At 41.6% G+C, this 15,517-nt stretch overlaps 1 protein-coding gene across 4 annotated transcripts in view; it reads left to right on the top strand.

The window, feature by feature from the left end:
- SLC17A5 (solute carrier family 17 (acidic sugar transporter), member 5) overlaps positions 1-4,642 on the top strand; it is a 58,904-nt gene extending 54,262 nt beyond the window's left edge. For all 4 annotated transcript variants that reach the window (XM_014535777.1, XM_014535776.1, XM_014535775.1 and 1 more), the window contains one exon: positions 3,302-4,642. In XM_014535777.1, coding sequence (XP_014391263.1) covers positions 3,302-3,439 — 138 coding nt within the window. In that variant the 3' untranslated portion in view covers positions 3,440-4,642. The remainder of the gene's footprint in view (positions 1-3,301) is intronic.
- The last annotated feature ends 10,875 nt before the right edge of the window (positions 4,643-15,517 follow it).

Below are 15,517 nucleotides of genomic sequence, written 5' to 3'. Positions count from 1 at the left end.
AGACTTAACAAAATTCATCACTGAGAACAAAGATTCACAAGCGTATGTGGATGAAACCAAAACACTGGTCGGATCTAGGAAGGCAGGGAGAGTTAAGGCAGAGGCATAGAAATTGCTCTTCCCTCTCTTGTCAATCCATGTCTATGCTCTTTAAGATAACTTGTTATGTAAAATTATTTATTTATCTAAGATGCACCTACACTGAATTTATCTGAAAAATAAAAAAGTCGATATTAAGAAAAAAATTGTAAATGGAAGATTATAAGAGAGGGTTTCGCGTGCCAGCAAAAGTTACTGGCATGCCATATTTGGCATGCGTGCCAGGGGTTGCCCACCCCTACCCTAGGCCCTGAGCCCTGAGAAGCAGGGTGGGCCGAGTTGTCCGGCCTGCAGCTGGCAGCATGGGGCCAGATCAGTAAGCAGAGACTCTGCCATCTAAAAGGGTTCCTCCAGGGACAACCAAGATGGCAGCATAGGTAAACACCTGAACTTGCTGCCGCGCACAACCACATTAAAACTACAACTAAAAGACAAAATGAATATCATCCAGAACCACGGGAAGGCTGACTGAGTGGAAATTCTACAACTAGAAGGAAAGAGAAAAGTGCATTGAGTCCGGTAGGAGGTGCAGAAACATGGAAGTGCGGAGGTACGGAGGTGCGTGCAAAAGGGGCTGGCAGCTGGGTACGCTGTTGTCTTTTTCAATCTAGAGGGCAATACAAGCTCCTGACTGCTCTAAATTCCAGTTCTAGGTGAGAATTTGGGGACCCAGACTCATATGGAGAGAAACTGGACTGTCAGGCATCGGGCCGGAACGTGAGGGCGGCTTTCTCACAGAGGTGCTTGCAGCGGTCATTGTTCCTGCACGGGGCCGTGGGACACAAAGACCCGGGACAGAGCAGACTGGCAGCCATTGCTCTTTGCTCTGCTCTGGTGATTCTCTGAGACCCCACCCCACTCAATTAACAACCCCACCCAAGCTGTGTGCAGAGGCTTTTGCATATGAATGGCCTGGCCTTTCTCTGCCTAAAAACCTGTTAAGCTGCAGCTGGGTCAGAGAGTCCCAGAGCTTCCAAAAGAAGGCCTAAGGCTCATCAGCAGCCTGCACTGCTTCACAACTGCGCTTCATCTGGGCACCTCCAAACCCCAAACAAAGAGGAGGAATCTGCAGATCTCTCTGTAGCTCCTGCTGGGTGGCCTCAGGCAGTGGCTGACTTTGCACCTCCTTGGAGATCCAAGAGCCAGTGTACCCAGTGGTCAGAGTGAGACCACACCAGATTAAACTCTTCAAATCCATAAGAGACACACTCAGGGGGCAGACTCAGTGAACACCAAAGCCCCACTGAAGCAAGTCCTGTCCCATAAGGGTGTCTCCAGCACAGAAGTTCTCCCATTGTAGACACAACTGGTCCTTTCTAACTCTCTATCCCTCTCCATCTCCCTTCCTCTCTGTAAAAAATCAATAAAATATATTTTTAAAAAAATTATGAACAACAAAGTGACAACAAATACATATCTGTCAACAAGTGAATCTAAAAATCAAGTGAATAAAAAATCTGACGAACAGAATAAACTGGTGAATAGAATAGAATAAGGGCATAGAAAGGGAATGAACTGAAAATTCTCGGGGGCAAGGGGGTGTGGGGGGTACGGGAAGAGACTGGACAAAAATCATACGCCTATGGACGAGGACAGTGGGGGGGGTAAGGGCAGGGCGGGGTGGGAACTGGGTGGAGAGGAGCTATGGGGGGGAGGAACAACTGTAATAATATGAATAATAAAGATTTTTTAAAATTTAAATAAATAAAAGGGTTCCTCCATTGTGTGTGAAATCAAAATAAATGACCTCAAAGGCCCTTTCTAACTCCAGTTTCCTATTTTTAAAAAAATCTAATGAACTGGTGAAATATATTCTTCGAGAAGCTGACTTAAACTTCTAAAAGAGACTTAGTTTTCTCTGTTTTGTCTCTGTAATCGAATTAACACTTTTAGAATATGCAAACTTTTTCATTACCAAATAGACTATTTCAGACATCTATGTGTTCACCATAGGCAATGCTCCCATACTCTGTTCCCACCAATTCCTTACTTAAATGAGTCAGTGCCCCTTGTTACTGTGTTCTCACATAACGGAAAGATATGTTGGGAAAGTTTTGTTTTTTTTTCCAAAAATTCTGTGTCTCCATGTGGACATGTCAGAAATGTTCAACATAGATCATTGTGACAACACACTACCACATGTTACTTTCACTTATTGATACTCCCAGCACTTATGCTAGGGAAATATGGACTCCTGAATTAAAGTCTTGAATGTTTGTAAAATGGGAACTGAACTGGATTTTGGATATGTTACTAAAGCATTAGTTTAGTGATATCTTTTAAAAGTAAAACCACATTTGCTTTAAAATTAAAATTGCTTACAATTGAAATTTACTGTACTGCCTCAAAAACGTTGTGGAATGAGTCAGAGTATATATAAATAATTAAAAGTCAAAGTGTATCTGAGATTCAGGTTTTGGGGTGGTTTTTTTAATATGTTTTTTATTGACTTTTTGAGAGAGATAGAGAAATAGAAACATTGATAGATACTGATGGATTTTTGTCACATGTACTATTTGTTGAATCAGCTGCCTCACTCCCTACTGGGGATTGAGCCTGCAACCCAAACATGTGCCCTGACCGGGAATCAAACTAGCAACCTCTTGGTTCCTGGGTCAACACTCAACCGCTGAGCCACACCAGCTTGGCTAAGATTCATTTTTGTTACAAACAAAACAGCATTCTCTAAAAACTGGTGAAATTTTTGTTAAAAAGCCAACTAGGAGCTATGTGAGATTTCTGGTACAATTGACTGATTTTAAGTTACTCACTGTCTCCAAATAACACTAAGGTATTATTGTATCCCATTGACAGAGAAGCTTGGTCTTAGAAATCCTAAGAAGCTGTCTTAAACATTTCCTCCTGGCATATGATGTAATTATTGACTGACTCCTCTAGGGTGGCAACACACTGTTGGCATATCTAAATAGTTACTAAAATTTAAGATGGATTTCTAAGATTTTTTTCACCAAAATACATTCATCTCAGATTAAGTATAACAACCACACAGTGCTCCTTTCTTCAGATTTTTCCTTTTTCCTTGAGTAAATGACCTCATGCTAGCTTTCTACTGCCTTTTCTTTTTCTTTCTCATTGCCAGTTCTACTGGGTTGTGTGTGTGTGCGCGCGCGCGCAGTGTGTGTTTAGTGTTATAAAGTAAACAAGAAATTTTCATGTGCATTTTTTCTTTCTTTCTCTACAGAACACTATTAGGGAATGGCAAACTGTTTTCTGGATCGCTGCTGCTATTAATGTATTTGGTGCCATTTTCTTCACACTCTTCGGTAAAGGTGAAGTGCAAAACTGGGCCCTTGATGATCACCATGGACACAGAAACTGAAGGAACCAATAAATAATTCTGTCTCTACTCATGTATTTTTGCTTATCATGTAACCTAAAAGTGCCTTTGATATTTTAATATGTAAGCATTCTATATACAAGAAAAAAATTGTATGTGTATTAAATTTTTAAGGCTTGTAATCATGAAATGTCATTAGTGGCCAGATTAGTAAAATTAGCTATTTTTAATTATTAATAACATATATGCTGGAATTCATACTTAAGGGTCACATACCTGGCTGCAAGTCAGCAATATGAAGTAGGGGAGTTCTATTGAATGAGCTGAAGTGGACTCTTCTATGCCTTTGCTTAATTAAACTAGATTAATAAGTCTCAGGTCTTGGTAAACACCTATTTTTACCCACTTTCTTCATAAAAATTATTTGTCATCAGCAATCCCTGACACTTAGGTTTCAAACTTTAGCATCTCCATGGCGCTGCCGGCCATTCTCTAATTCGGATCGGCAGCTGGGCTGAGGGAAGCATGCCCAGGCAGCTGCCATACAGTCCCTTCCTGGCTTCAGGGACAGTGCCCAGCATTTATCAGAGGCGGCAGCTAAGCCCAGGCTCAGGGCCAAGTCTCTGGATGGTGTTCTTCCCCTGGGGGCTGTTAAGGTGCACATACAACCCCGAGGAGGCAGGAGCATTGAGATCGCAGCCATGGCTCTGAAAAATCCTCAAACTTTCCCCTCCCAGGAATATCGATTGGCATGTAACCTACGAGAGTAAAGTGTGATGGCCAATTAACCACTAACACCATCATCCTTGATTAAAACTACCTTTGAGTAGATCGGACTATAAATTCCAAGTCCTGTGTTCTATGAGCTACGCCAGCTATTTGTCCAAATGTAAGACCCTGGTTGCAGTTTAAGGTTTAAGTGACTTTTAAAGGCCACATCTCCTGAGACCAGTTATAATGTAAAGGTGAAAATTATCTTCCTGCTGATTCCTGAAATCATATTTCCATTTTTTCCTAGACTATCTTCCCATGGGTTTTGCACATACTTTGAGGGCTTTTATGTGATTAGAACTTGGTTTATGTTATATGCTTGTTCAACACTACCTGTAACATTTTAATAAAACTGCTTAATGTAATATGATGTGAATAATTTCTGTAAATTTATTTTTAAATCTGTAAATAGCTTTAAGTTGCAGTGGTGATATTTCTTTTATAAATCATCAAAATAAACCTTTTTGAATTGCTTTTTGGCTCTGACAGTTCTATGATATTTTCCAGTGTCCACAGTGGCTATTTTACATCTTTTCTGCCATCCTCCTAAAGCCCCCAATGTACCTCTACATGCATCTCTGCCACACCAGGTAGAGGAGAAGTAGGCCAGCTATTTAAAATGGAAATCAAGCCCTAGCTGGTTTGGCTGAGTGGGTAGAGCGTCGGCCTATGTACTGAAGGGTCCCAGGTTCCATTCAGGTCAAGGGCACATGCCTAGGTTGTGAGTTCAATCCCCAGTAGGGTGCATGCAGGAGGCAGCCAATCAATAATTATCATCATTGATGTTTCTATCTCTCCCTCTCCTCTGAAATCAATAAAAATATATTAAAAATAAATAAAATAAAATAGATATTGCTATTGCCATTGGCCTGCCCTTTCTAGCCCACCACTGATTCTATCCTGTCTTACCTTCTCTAAGATCTTGCTTCAGTAATTCCTTTTTAATCTCTACCTCTTCTTGTTCTTTTCCTTCTGTCTCAAAGACAATCTTCTCTAGCCTTTAAAAAACAAAAATACAAACTCTCCTAGGGATATATACATGCAGAATATCTTGAGAATCGTTCTCAAGAAACCAGAATCCGTGGCTACCTCTGGAGAGAGAAAATAGGCAATCAGCAGTAGGAAGGAGAATTAATTTTCACTTGACCAAAAGTGGCAGTGGTATAACCTATTCAAATAAATACATTTTTTATGGAGCAGGGTTGGCTCTTCAATAAATGGTGTTGGGAAAATTGGACAGATATATGCAAGAAAATGAAACTAGACCACCAACTTACACCATACACAAAAATAAACTCAAAATGAATAAAGGACTTAAATGTACGACAGGAAACCATAAAAATTCTAGAAGAATCCAAAGGCAACAAAATCTCAGACATATGCCAAAGCAATTTCTTCACTGATACAGCTCCTAGGGCAGTTGAAACTAAAGAGAAAATGAACAAATGGGACTACATCAAAATAAAAAGCTTCTGCACAGCAAAAGAAACCATCAACAAAACAACAAGAAAACCCACTGCATGGGAAAACATATTTGCCAACGTCATATCTGATAAGGGCCTAATCTCCAAAATTTATAGGGAACTCATACAACTTAACAAAAAGAAGATAAACAATCCAATCAAAAAATGGGCAAAGGATCTAAATAGACACCTTTCAAAAGAGGACATTCAGAAAGCCAAGAGACATATGAAAACATGCTCAAAGTCACTAATCATCCGAGAGATGCAAATCAAAACAACAATGAGGTACCATCTCACACCTGTCAGAATGGCTATCATCAACAAATCAACAAACGACAAGTGCTGGAGAGGATGTGGAGAAAAAGGAACACTTGTGCACTGCTGGTGGGAATGCAGACTGGTGCAGCCACTATGGAAGACAGTATGGAGTTTCCTCAAAAAACTGGAAATGGAACTCCCATTTGACCCTGTGATCCCACTTCTAGGAATATATCCCAAGAAACCAGAAACACCAATCAGAAAGGATATATGCACCCATATGTTCATAGCAGCACAATTCACCATAGCTAAGATCTGGAAACAGCCTAAGTGCCCATCAGTAGATGAATGGATTAGAAAACTGTGGTACATCTACACGATGGAATACTATGCTGCTGTAAAAAAGAAGGAACTCTTACCATTTGCAACAGCATGGATGGAACTGGAGAGCATTATGCTAAGTGAAATAAGCCAGTCAATGAAGGGGGAGGGTTGGGGGACAGGAGGGAGGGGGGTAAGAGATCAACCGAAGGACTTGTATGCATGCATATAAGCATAACCAATGGACATAAGACACTGGGGGGTAGGGGAGGCCAGGGGATTGTCAAGGGCGGGGGGAAAAAAAGGACACATATGTAATACCCTTTGTAATACTTTAAGCAATAAAAAAATAAATAAATACATCATTTTTAAAAAATCTGTTGCTCAGACTACTACATAATCAATATCAGGTTTTCAACTACCTGCTGGACATCCCCAACTGGCAATCTTCTCTGTACCTAAGACTTGTTTAAATCCAACCTCACTCTCTCATCGCCATCCCCAATAAAAGTGGCTGTTCCTGCCACTTATTCCTGTTAAAAGTTTCATTTCCACAGTCACTTAGGCTTGGACCCGAGGTTATTTTTTATTATTCCTCCTTTCTAGTCTCCCACCCCCAGCCCTGTGTCTAATTAACCACCTGCCTTTTCCATTCCAGTTTTTCAAGTCTCTCTTAATCCTCCTGCCATTTCCTAAATAAGATTCTTGTAGCTTTTGTTTCCACCTGGAATGGAAAAGTTAAGTGGCCTCACAGCCGTTTTAGTCAGATCCTTCTCTGTCCAGCTTCCCACCAGTGCTGGTTAATGCCCCCAATACTCATCTCCCTGATCAGGACTTCCCCAGCATGAACCCCTCGACCTCCCTTCGCCTACACAATAAACTCCTCTACTGAGCAGCCTGCCCCCCTCACTCCTGTGCTCAAGCTGCTTCACCCCCACCTCCCACCACACCTTGTGGCAGCTGCATCTGGCTACTTAACTCTTCCCCATGGCTCTCCATTTTCCCTTCCCCTTCCAGACCTTTATTAATTGTATTCCTTGGGCCTGGAAGGTGGCTCTTCATTCCCACTTCCTTTCTGACCCCTGATTTCTTCCACCCTCCCTGATTTAGATGTGGTTTCTTCCTTTTGATTCACTGAAACACTATATTTTTTCTTTATTTTAAACTCAAGAACTCAGGCTCAATTATGAGAACGAATTTTATTCATTCATGCATTCAGTCATTCATTCAAATACCTGTCTACTCGGCCAGGCAACAAGGACACAGAGATGCATTTGACACAGTCCTTTCCCTCCTCAGAGGCCTCCCTGGCACTCAGTCAAGCTCCTTGACCCCCTTTCTCCTCCATGGCTTTCTCCTTATAATGTATGAGAACACATGCTTGTTTATCTCCCAACTAAAGGCCTGGTGCACAAAATTTGTGCACTTAGGGTGAGGGGTTCCTCAGCCCGGCCTCGCAGTCCGGGAGCCCTCGGGCGATGTCCAACTGCCATGGAGGCAGGAGAGGCTCCCACCACTGCCGCTGCACTCTCCAGCCGTGAGCCCATCTTCTGGCTGAGCGGCACTCCCCATGGGAGCGCACTGATTACCAGGGGGCAGCTCCTGCATTGAGTGTCTGCCCCCTGGTGGTCAGTGTGTGTCATAGTGACCGGTTGTTCTGCTGTTCAGTCTATTTATTTGCATATTAGCTTTTTATTATATAGAACTAGAGGCCCGATGCACGAAATTCATGCGAGAATAGGCCTTCCTTCCCCCCGGCTGCAAGCACTGGCTTCCCTCTGACACCCAGAACTCAGGCTGGCTTCCCTCTGGCCACCTGCAGGCACTCGGGACCCGGTCTGGCTTTCCTCTGGCCTCCCGCTGGCACCCAGGACCCGGGCTGTCTTCCCTCTGGCCCCAGCTTCATCTGGAAGGATGTCCAGTCTAATTAGCATATTACCCTTTTATTATTATAGATTAGATTCATCTTGAGCATCTTGAAGTCAGGGTCCATTTGATTCATCTCAGCATGATATTCCTCATAACTAACTATATATGCTTTGTCTTATATTTCAGTTGCTTAACATTTAGAAAATAACCCTTTATTAAATAGACAAAAAATTGAATTTGAAATATATATACACCTATATGTATGTATATTCTTATATTCATGTTGTTTTCTCAAAAAAAAATTAAATGTGCCAACACCTTTTAAGTGAAGAAATGCTCACCTCAAAATGTTATGTGGCAGTTATTGGTAAGTGGTCTGAGAACAGCTTAGTTCCCATAGGCAGAATACTTCCCCTCCCGGTTATGCAACTGATACTTACTGGGCATTCATCATGGGCCAGGCTTTCTTCTTTGCACCTGGGACACAGCAGTGAAAAAGCCCCTCCCTCTGCTCATGGAGCTCACATTCTAATTTATCAAACCTTTTTCTTCATGGGCTCCAGCCTTTGAAACCCTGCATGTCAAGCGTCACTACCCACCGAGCAGTCAGATCCAGAGGGAATGGGCATGCCAACTGGCCTTGTGAATCAGTTATGAAAGAAATTGAGACACATGCTGAAGTCAGCAGTTTGTATTAACCATTGTAATGTCTTTCTTACTTCAGCCTTTATTTCGTTTTCAAGAACCAGAAATCAAGATGTTTGAATTTAAACCTTGTTGCAAAGTAAAAAATAAAAAAAAATTATCTCCTCTCTAAGGGCGGCTTATCACCACTGTTCAAAATAATATTCCCCCAATAGAAAGATATTGATAGTATTTAAACTTGAAGGCAGGACGAATACCATAGGACGTGCCTGATTCCTCTCAGGAAAATCACAGAACTGCCTGAGATGAACAGAGTGGGACAAATAAATGTCTCATTCAGTTCAGGAATAAATTATCTTTCTCATGGAAATGGAAATTAAGATGGATCACAAAGCCTTTTCAGATGCCTATGCGGGTTAGAGCAACCATAAGCAACAAAGCCATTATAAGTTTGTGCTCTGAGAGGGCGCTATAGAAAAGACTTCCTAGGAGCTCGGCTCTGGGGCGCAGTGAGTTCTGGCAATGCCAAAAAGAAAGGAGATGGAACACATTTTCTGCCACCCCTTTCATGTGCCTTGCGGAGGAAGAACACGAGTAATTTTCCAAGCGCCTGTTTACTTTCACTTTATCTTGATGTTGGGGAGGAGGAAACTTAGAGGGTCCACGTCACCGCAGTCCTGTGCTGTGAGAAGCCATTATGCTCCACTGAGCTGAAGAGGCATTTAAATGCCCTCTTTCCCCCACATGCCTCCCTGCCACGATAGGCTGCACTTTGGGCCAAGGGGAGCCTACTGTCCTAAATATTGCATTAAGTCTTTTCCTGAGGTGCTCTTTCTGACAGACAGAAACAACAAATATGCCAGCATGTCCAACATCCTTGCTTCTCAGGACTGAAGTCGGTGCTCCTTAAAGCACCACAAATAGCCCAGGTTTTATGCATTTCACAACTTCACACTCACTCCACAGGGGCTCCCCACAGAAACTTGGTGGAGATTGGCGGCAGTCTGAATAGGGTCTATACTAATAGCCTGCTCTCTCATGCTCAAGAACCGCTTTGTGTGAAGTACTAGCAGGCAGCTAGAGGAAATTCAAGCATGTATATTGTGTAACCTATACAATTACCTATACAATATCTATTATAATGCCCTTTTAAAATTGTTTTATTGATCGAATGATTTTAGAGAGAAAGGAAGAGAGAGGAAAATATCAATTCATTGTAATATTTATGCATTCATTGGTTGATTCCTGTATGTACCCTGACCGGGGATCCAACCTACAACCTTGGTGTATTGGGATGATGCTCCACCAATGAGCCACCTGGCCAGGGCATAATGCCCTCCCTCCTTTTTCTTTTAACACCAAAGTCATAGTTCAGAGGTGTGCCGTGCTTTAAGTTATCCTGTCATCAACAGCAGGAAGTTCATCCTGCGGTTGACCATCACCAGCTACAGAGAATCATATGGTCAATATGATCGATAACAGCATTTGTGTCGCACTGTCACATAGTTACCTCAGTCAATGCTATGATACCCCTGAAGATGCCGGGAGCAAGCCTAGTTAGACCTGGGGTCAGAGACACATTCTCTGACTGCTAATGGAGGGTCTCTGGCCCTTACAGGGACCCACCTAGTAACCTGGGCTCCCCACACCAACTTCAACCGAACAAGCCCACAGGCTCTCCTATTACATTAGACAAAAAAAAAGAAATATTCCTTAACAAGATATGTCGCCAGCACAGAAGCAAATGATTATTTAAAGGACAAAGCTGCTTCTTATTAAGAAAACAAATTCTACAAGAAGCCTGTGCATCGGGGTGCACTGAAGGTTTTTACCTTCTCCCAGAATAAGGTGTGAAATTAACCCTGGGCCCCAAAGCAACTCCAGCTGAGAATTTGTTGTAATATTATCTTAGCTCCATGTATCATATTAGGGAATATTTCATTATTCTATCTTTAGTCTATAGTACTATGTTTTTAAGATGTTTTCTGTAAACCTAGGCATGCCAATACACAATTTAGTTGCTTCTGTGAAAAAGGAAAAAGAAAAATGAACTTATTATTCCTACTAACAAACCAGTTTGAAAATTTTAATGATTAGGACACTTTGAAGGGGTGCCAAAGACCAACCCTCGCACTCTGTGCTGTTACTGAAGAGGAAAGTCCCCACAGAAGACCTGTGGGCGTTCAAACCTTGTAATTTCAAATTATGGGACAAACCTTGCAATTTCAAATTATGGGATAGGTAACAAGGACTTGGGGGGAAGAACCTCAGCTCCCATTGAGAAGGGAAAGTTCAGAATGCCGGAGGGAAATAAGTCTAGACACCTCACCCTGTGTTTTCTATACCTCCCCTCCCACGCCTTCCTCACTCCCTGCCTCTGCGACACGCTCCCCTCACAACCACCTCTTTTCAATCTTCCCTGGTAGCAGGACTGTTTGCTGTCATCGCAGGAATCATTACGAGGGCACCTGGCCTCTCTGTTCTTTCTGGGAGGTTTGCTCAGTTCTTCTTCCAGCTCTCATTTTTTAAAATATGTTTTTATTTATTTCAAAGAGGAAGGAAGAGGGAGAGAGAGATAGAAACATCAACGACAAGAGAGAATCACCCATCGGCTGCCTTCTGCACACCCCACACTGGGGATCAAGACCACAATCCGGGCATGTGACCTGACTGGGAATTGAACTGGGACCTCCTAGGTTCATAGGTCCATGCTCAACCACTGAGCCACACCAGCCGGGCTTTCTGCTCTTACTTTTGACCGACACAGTAAAATGGAACCTAAGAAGGCTGATGAGGAACAATGGTGAGTTTCTCTCCAGGTTTAGAGTGGCCTGAAGAGCAGGCAGGCATGGGGTGCACATTATTACATCTTCTGAGTCCCCTTCTCTTCCACTGTAAGTTGAGAAGGTTGAAAAGAAGAGGAAGAAGGTGAAATGGACTGAACCAGGACCATCTGAGGCTGTCCATTGAATAAAAACTAAAGCAGATAAGGAAATAGAGAAGATATGCTCCAAATTCAATGTAGTAGTATCTAGTATTATAATATTATAAATAACAATATTGATAAATTTCCCAGAGTAGAGAATTGGTGCCAGGTACTGTATGAGGGCTCTACATCAATGTTTATTTCATTCTCCCACTGCCCTGTCACATAGGTATTCGCACCACTGTTTATAGAGAAACTGAGAATGTCACACAGATAATTAGCAGAGACAAGATTCAAACTAGGTCTCTCTAATGCAAGAGCAGACTCTCTTTAGTCCTATGCTATATGCTGTCTCCATTAAAAACTCTGTTTGGGGGGAGGAGGAAGAGAATAAACAAGGTCAAATATATGGTAATGAAAGGAAACTAGACCAGGTGGGAAGCCTGCAATAGAATAAATAGATGTTAAATTATAATCTTGTACCCCTGAAAAGTATATAATGGTATTAATTAATGTTACCTCAATAAAGTTAATGCTTTAAAGGTGTAAAGGAATAAGCCTCATTACAATAGGGGGGGAAATCATGTTTGAACACTGTTAATGAACACAAAAATTACATTTTTGGAGAGCAGTTTGGCAATATGTCAAAATTAAATAAATATATTCATTGAAACAGCAATTCTACCTATGGTAATCTAGTCTAAAAAATACTTGAGCCTGGCTGGTGCAGCTCAGTGGTTGAGCATCGACCTATGAACCAGGGGGTCACAGTTGATTCCCAGTCAGGGAATACAGGAGGCAGCTAATCAATGGTTCTCTCTCGTCATTTGATATTTCTATCTCTCTCTCCCACCCCTTTCTTTCTGAAATCAATAAAAATGTATTTTTAAAAAACACTTGAATAAGCACCAAACAATTTTTGGATTATTGTCAATTTTTCATCAACAAGAAAATTTATAAATAAGTTCAGGTACATTTAAAATAGAGAATACTATGCAGCAATTTTTTTAAAAAAGCAGAGAGAGATGTAGGAGACTGTCCATATGTTCTGTTGGAGGATGAAAGTGTTACCTAATAATATACAAATTGTTTTATCCTATTTTTAAAAAACAGCAAATTGTGTATATGTTGACATGTGTATTGAAAAAGACCTACTCATACTAGTAAGCAAAATTAGAAAGTGAATAAGAAAAATATGTTAGAAAATACCTATACAGCCTAGGAGTATGGGAGGGAAATACTAGATGGATGTCACTGCATTAATTTAAGTGCTTCTGTTCAGCAAAATATACCAAAGCTAACAGATGACACAATGGAGGAGAGACTGTAACATCTTGTCAGGATAAGAAGTTAATATCTAGAATATTCTGAGAGTTCTTGCAGATCAACAAGCAAAAGGCAGAAAACCCAAAAGAAAAATGAACAAATAATGAAAAGGTAATTCTCTTAGGAGGCCTGATGTCAACCAATTATATGAAGAGATGATCAAACTCCTAGTAGTTACAGAAACAAAGAGAAATACAATCTAAAACGATAATGAAATATTACTTTAGACCCATCAGATTGGCAAAAATTAGAAAGTTTGATGCTACCCAATGTTGGTAAAGGAAGTGAAGAGATGAAAATTCTTGTCCACAAGGGAAGAGGAGAGACTATAAACTGGCATATCCATTCCAGAAAGCAGAATATTTGTATTTACATTAAATAAGAATACACCATTTGACCCTGTATAATGCCCCCCACCTGGGTATATGTCATAGGGTAAATATGCTTAAGTCCTTAAGGGAGCACATAAACCACCATTTATTGTGACAGAGTTGGTGGCAGCCCAGGTGTCCTTCACTGGGGAAACATATAAGTTAAATGTGGTGTTTGTTTACTATGAATAATATCATTCAGGAACATGCAGAGACCTCAAAAAGTATTGAGCAAAAAAAGGACTTATACCACTTCTGAAAATTGAAAAAGTGATATTTCCCAGATACTTGCATAATTTAGAACATATAACAAACTCATTTGTGCTTCTATGCAGGAGAGAAGAATGAGAGTAGAGATGGAGGAAGGGGAAAATTAAAAATAAGCCTGTGGGCTTGAGCTAAATATAAGGTTCTATGAACAGAAGAGTAGGAGACAAAAATAATGTTTAAGTGGGCACTCTGCAGGTGTTGAAGTTGGGCAGGAGAAGAATACTTCTCTAATTTTAACTCTTCTGCATTATTTCTTTTCTTACAATGAATGTGCATTACTTGGATAATTAAAAATAAAAATGTTGCACAAGAGTAGTTATTGAGAATATTCAGGAAATGTTCATAATATATTACAATGTGATTACATTTTTTGTTTTTTTAATAAAAGCTCTATGGAGATATAACTCACATACTCTAAAATCACCTTCTTTACAGTGTACAATTCAGTAGCTTTTAGTATATTCACAGAGTTGTGCAACTATCACAGATCTAATTCCAGAACATTTCATCACTCCAAAAAGAAACCCCTTAGCGGTCACTCCCCACCCCCCTCCTGCACCCCTAGAGCCTGCCACCACTAAGCTATTTTCTGTCTCTATAGATTTGCCTGTTCTGGACATTTCATGCAAATGAAATCATATAGCATGTGGTCTGTGTGCCTGGCTTCTTCCTCTTAGTATAACTTTCTTTTTCTTTTTTTTTTTTTAACATAGCGTTTTCAAAATTCATCCATGTTTTAACATGTATCATACCTTGTTCCCGTTTATTGCCAAATAATGTTCCCATGGATTACTGTACCACTTTTGTTTACCCATTCATCAGCTGACGGACATATTTGGATTGTTTGCTTTTTGACAGTTATGAGCAACGCTGCCATGAACATTCATGTGCAGGCGTTTTTGTGTGGGTATATGTTTTCAATTATCCTGGGTATAGTGATTCCATTTTTGTTTCAATAAAATATGCATATGGGGGTAAAACTGAATCCATACATCAAAATGTGAACAGGAATTATTTCTGGATAGTGGGGCAATCGGCACATTTTTTTTCTCCTTTGTGCTTTCTTATTTATTTTAAATTTTCAAAAATAAAAAGTGGGTATTTTAAAATCAGGGGGGAAAAATATACATTGTTTAAAAAAAACACACACACACACAGAAAAACTAAACTAAACTAAAAAAAAAAGAAGAAGAAAAACTCAAGGTCAGCTTCAAACCCAGGGTCTGGCACTGGAGCTCCGGGCAGGAGTGCCCTGCGCTCCGGTGTCATCACTCCCGGCTTTACACCTCGGCGGGCACAGAGCGGCTCTGTGGCCTACAAAGTGGCCCTTGTTGGTATCCGTGTCAGCTCCCAGCCCTGCCAATGACCCACATTTGCTCGCCAAAAACAGACACCGGCGGAGGGCGCCACTCAGTTCTGTTATTTTCCTCCACTTGCTTCTCCACTATAATATCCATCGTTTTCATTGTACGGATTTTGTATTTTAACAATATTTTTTAAAGAACTGATATTAAAGCACACGCGCGCGCGCACACACACACACACACACACACGCACGCACACCCCTTTCTTCAGAAGCGCGGGCCACGCCGCAGGGTCACTGCCCTGAACAGCACTCCCAGGCCGAGGGTCGGTTACCCCGGGCCCCGGGAAACCCTCCAGATTGAGCCGCTGGGCGCGGGGCCTGAGCGGTGGGTGGAGCAGATCTGCCCGCTCTCCGGAAGCGGGTCTGACTCTGACTCATCTCCCGCTGACAGTGAGTCAGAACTGCCAAAGGCTGGCTGTTCCCCGAGGGGAGGAGATGAGCGCGAGAGTGACCGTCTCCCCGCGATCGCCCCGAGAAAACAGAGAGAGAAGAACCGAGGTGGCTCCGCGGGGCGCGGCCGCGCGAACAATGGGA

Source organism: Myotis brandtii, unplaced genomic scaffold (assembly GCF_000412655.1).
Source record: "Myotis brandtii unplaced genomic scaffold, ASM41265v1 scaffold151, whole genome shotgun sequence".
Classification (NCBI taxonomy): Eukaryota; Metazoa; Chordata; class Mammalia; order Chiroptera; family Vespertilionidae; genus Myotis; species Myotis brandtii.
Note: the sequence above shows the minus strand (reverse complement) of the source record. Positions and strands in the feature narration are given on the sequence as shown.